A 5,520-nucleotide genomic window follows, 5' to 3' on the forward strand; every position below is an offset into this window, starting at 1 on the left:
CTTTAGTTGAACGAGTACGTTAGTCGGTGAATATATTCATATATTATTTACATTAATACATTATTAATTTTATAATAAAAATGGATAAGTTTTTGGTACATCCAACCGCCAGTTCGAGTAAACGGAAATTAATCCAGTCTGATTGTGAACCCGATGATTCCGATGATCAAAATATAATTAAGATTAACACAGAAGAACCAATTGAAAACAACAATACATGTTACCTTTTTGATGGGAAACATTTTAAAATTATAAAAAGTAATAACGATACAGATAAAAAAATGTCTGCACAATGTCAATTATGTCAAAAAATAATTCAAGGGCAAAAAGGTTCCACAGGAAATTTTCATAGTCACATTAAGGTATGTATCTTTTTATTATTAATTTAGTTTATAGATTTAATAATTTTTTTTTTTATACTGTTGATTGGTACTTGTTTAATTGAATATGATGTAATAAGCCCTGTTCACACGATCAAATAATTTGTCAAATTTGACAAACATTATATTTATACGTACCTATTGAATAATATGTATTATTAATAATTTGTAATTTGTATATTGTAATATCATTGATTATAGAATATAAAAAAATATATATTTAAAAATGTATTTTGTATTTCTATGGTAAGTCAATGGTAGGTCAATGATAGCTAATAATATTATGTGAATCTAAAGTTTTCATTAATATCATATAAAGTCATTGCTTATATTTTTATAATGAAATCAATTATTTTCAGTTTAAACATGCATCAATGCTATCCAAAGTTAGAGACAGTAAAAAATTATTCAAAAAGACAACTGAACATGCTAAAGGAACAATTACTCCCAATAAACAAATGCAACTGCCATTCTTTAAAACCAGTATTACTAAATGTCAAGTAAGTTACATAAGCCTATATTTTTTTTTTATTATTCTTATTTACAGACTACAAGCTTATAATCTATATTATGTCTATTAGTATTGTTAATATTATGAATTTATTAAGATTTTTTTTACAATTTGGATGCTATAATATTATATTAGTATAATACTTGAGCAATCAATGCATATTTAGGAAATATAACTTATTCATTCCTTTGTTACATTTTTAACTCCTCTATAGAAAATATTCTTACAAAGTTATTAATTATTTTGATTTCTTTTCTTAATTCATATTATTCTTTTAGTTCAATTATTATATTTTGGTTATTATTTTTAATCTTGCCATTTTTATTTTATTAAACCTTAAGTATTTTGTTTTTCAGATTACTGAGTTAGTGTTTAATTACATAGTTGAAGAAATGAGACCTATTGTTACGTGTGAAAAACCGTCATTTCGTCGTCTCATTCAAGGACTAACTGGCATAACTGATTCAACTGTACTTCCTAACCATAAGAATATATCAAAAATATTACAACTTAAGTATGACAATTATGTATCCATGTTGACTAATTTAATTGAAAAACAGAAATACATCTGTTGTACAGCGGATATATGGAGTGCCAATAATAAAAGCTTTATGGGAATGACATGTCATTTTATTGATGAATTTTCATATAAACGGTCTTCATATGTCTTAAGTTGTAAGAGAATAAAAGGTAGCCATAATTATTTGAATATTAATGATGTAATAACTGACATTTGTGATGCTTATCAAATTAAGAGTTCTAAAATCACCCATATTATAACCGATAATGCTAGTAACTTTGGCAAAGCATTCCGTACATTTTCTAAAATCTCAACAACTGAATCCCATCCTCATTATGTAGGTAACTTAGGTGAATTAGACATTGACACTGATGAAGAAACACAAATTGATAGTGATAATGAAAATAATCTGTCCAGTCCTATAGATATTGAATATGTTGATATTGGTCAGTTGCTTTATGATTCAAATAGTTCTGATTGTACTAATTTTAGTTTGCCTGATCACCTGACCTGTTGTGACCATACTTTAAATTTAATAGCCACTACTGATGTAGCAAAAATAACCGATAAAAACTATATAAATATTTCAAAACAAGTGTTTAGTAAATTAAATTCTTTTTGGAATCTATTAAGTAGAAGTACTGGGGCATCAGACAAAGTTGTTGATATTTGCAAAGTTAAATTTCCTGTGCCAATAATGACTAGATGGAACTCCACATTTGATGCGATTCAAAAAGTATTATTGTTTAGAGAAAAGCTTACTTTTGTATTTTTAGAATTAAAATTAGCTAAATTAAAGAATACAGAATGGGTATTTTTGGAAGAGTATTGTAAAATAATGCAACCATTAACAATTGCTCTTGATAAATTACAAGGAGAAAAACGTAATTATTTAGGCTTTGTTGCACCAACCATTATTATTTTGAGACGTTTATTAATTGATTTATCATTGTTAAAATATTGTAATCCTTTAAAATATTGCGTTATTGCTAGTCTTGAAAAAAGGTTCAGTTATTTGTTCGACTTGAGTTCTCCAAAAAGTAAAAGTTTTATTATATCATCTATGAGCCATCCATTATTTAAATGTAGTTGGATTCCACTAAGGTACATAGATTTGTGTAAAGAACTTTTCATAAACGAATGCAAATTAACAACTTCTGATTCTGATTTATATGAAAATCCTATTTCTGATAACAGTGATGATAGTGATACTGAATTTTATGGGAATGTTTTTTCATCACAAAATAGTTCTTCAATTAATGGTGAACTATCCACCAACGCAGATTTGGCCCTTAGAAATTCTAACTTGTCTAGTGTTGAAGCCTTATCTTTTTTGAATTCAAAAGTTAAAGAGCTAAATATATTAGACTCATTCCCAGTAGTTAAACAAGTCTTTATGAAATTCAATACATCTATTCCCTCTTCAGCACCAGTTGAAAGACTTTTTAGTGGGGCTATCCAAATCTTAACTCCTAGACGTAATCGTCTTAATGATAAACATTTTGATATGCTTCTGTGTTGTAGATGTTATTTGCAACAAAATAGTCTTACTTAATATTACTTTCTAAACCATTTTTATATTGTATCTAATATTTATAATAGGTATAATTAATATTTATTATTATGCTTATAATATACCGTTATATTGTTACTTGTATTTTATTTTATTTTTAATTCATATTAATTGTTAAATTATAAAACTTGATTTGAAGTATATTTTGTTTTTATTATTTAGATTTAGAACATATTTAACAAATTTTATATTGTACCTTTAATAAATATTATTAACTAGGTACCTTTTAATTATTATGTTTTGCATAGTAATTTCTTGAATTTTTTTTTTTTGTATAATCTACCTAATTTATTTACATTAAAAAAAAGTTGTATTATTTCATTTGAAGTATATTTTTTTGTTTCTATGATATTTAATTTTTTCAATAATGTTTATATTTTATTTTAACTTGTAATAAATATTATTTCTAAAAATATTATTAACTAAATGAATTTTGTTTTTGGTCCACTCGACAACTACTTTACAGCAGGGTAACTTCCCAAATTTTTATTTATAATTTTTTATTCCCTAAAGTCCCTTGGACCTTATTGTTTCCTTATATTATTATATATGTTGAAGTTAATGTTTGGTGAATGGTGGTACACAACATGATATATTAAGTTAAGTCGAGAATAAACATATTATATAGGCATGTACTTACATGACGGTAAGTAATTATGTTTTTTTAAATTTAAATTTCTATAATTATCTGTTATTTATCTGAATAAAATATTTTTATCTTTTATCTTTTTGGTAGATGAATTTAATTTGTTTATCTTTTATCTGTATCTTAGATAAAATTTAGTGTTGTTATCTTTATCTTTATCCAGATGATTTTTTTGTTATCTGTTCCTAACACTGAAGGTAGGTACCTAGATTTTTTTCTTCTTTCAGCAACGTAACTTTTATTTTAAGCATATAAATGTCTGTGAAGAACTGCTAAACAAAATGCATTGACTTCGCGATTCGAAGCTGACTAGTCGACTATGCCAATGAGTTATACCAGAGGTGGGTAACTGGTGGCCCACAAGCCTTTTTTATCTGGCCCGAGCTACATTTTCAAATCACATCATGCAATTTTAAAGTTTATCGTCTAAACTCTAACATCAATTAAAATGTATATTTTGAATAATCCATTTTTTTGCTGTCTAGCTCTGGCCCTCTTGATTTTAATTTTCTAATAATTGGCTCTCTAGTAACTTTTAGTTGCCCATCACTGATTTATACTATCGTACTCTACGTTCCCATGTTCTGTTTACCTAATAAAATTCACACGTACATGTTCCCAGCCCCCCCCCTCAAACCAATCAAAATATTTGAAATTTAAAATTTTTTCTTCGTCAATTTTTAGCATGTATTTGCACAGTTGGTCCCAGTATTTAATTCTACATAATATATTTGTCTAAAGGAACGATGGCAGTATTTCATAGAGGCAGTAACCACCAACAAATTTTCCAGTGAGCAATCTATTTTCATAAAATTTTTCAAGCAAACAATTCGTATTATATTTTTGAATGTTCTATCATTCTTCTATCAATCTGATAATATAATCCAAAAACGGCCAAATTGGGCAACTTTTAATTATTCTATAAATATTCTATCAATTGTTTATATCTATTATTCATAGTATATTACTAATATAATATTAAAAGTATATTCAACATTTAATTTCCATAGAATCTTTATTATTATTATTATCTATAATCATATCTACATCTATAATATTATATAAAATTGCAAGAGGTTTTCTACGACCGCACTAACCGAGAAAACTACTTATTGGATGGTCGTGCAGTTTTTTTAAATTAAAGAGAATCACAGAAAAGGTTTTAGGCAGAAATGTAATCCAATAAAGTTAATAAATAATTAGTTATTATTAAATAAAATAAAGGTGTAAATTGTATATCTATACCTTTTTAGTAAGAAATAGTCGCTGGCTGAAAATAAATAACAATCAAACTCGACAACCACAGATGCTTCTAGGCAGGTCGGCATCGACGTGGAATAATAATCAACTATCATATAATTTAGTTTAGCAAAAAACAAAAAAACAATTAATTTTATCTAAATATGTATTATTAGTATCAATTACATTAATCAATGGTGTTACATTAATTATTGGTAAAAAATAACCAATAACTAATCGAATTTTCACAAATTGCTTGTCAAATTAAGATGATTGAGTTGCCCGTATATCCACTCATCGGCGTATCCACAGTCAAAATAAAAAATATTATTCATATAGAGTATATTTTACCTAGCGTGGGGTACGATAATAATATTATAATATAATATAATATAATATCCTACCATGTACTAGGTACCTATAATTTACTTTTATGAATTTCTGGGTTTAAATAATTTGAAAATATTCTCGATCGTTACGTATTTTGTCAAAACACGAACTACGGACGCTCATAAAAATGTAATGTGAATTTAAGTTTAAATTTTATTTTTTGAATGTCGACTAACAACTTATGAAAAATCTTGTGTTACATGTTAGGTTTTTGATCCGAACGAAGGATTTTCAGTCTACATTCATTACCAAAAAAAAAAC

General features: G+C 26.2%; 1 protein-coding gene across 1 annotated transcript; it reads left to right on the plus strand.

The window, feature by feature from the left end:
• The first annotated feature begins 281 nt into the window (after positions 1–281).
• LOC111039130 lies at positions 282–2,966 on the plus strand. Its single transcript, XM_022322461.1, has 5 exons — positions 282–362; positions 740–880; positions 1,248–1,890; positions 2,008–2,236; positions 2,405–2,966. Exons 1-5 carry the CDS (start codon positions 282–284, stop codon positions 2,964–2,966), a joined length of 1,656 nt encoding a protein of 551 aa, XP_022178153.1.
• Positions 2,967–5,520: the final 2,554 nt, after the last annotated feature.

The sequence above is a fragment of the Myzus persicae genome, unplaced genomic scaffold (assembly GCF_001856785.1).
Source record: "Myzus persicae strain clone G006 unplaced genomic scaffold, MPER_G0061.0, whole genome shotgun sequence".
Lineage (NCBI taxonomy): Eukaryota > Metazoa > Arthropoda > Insecta > Hemiptera > Aphididae > Myzus > Myzus persicae.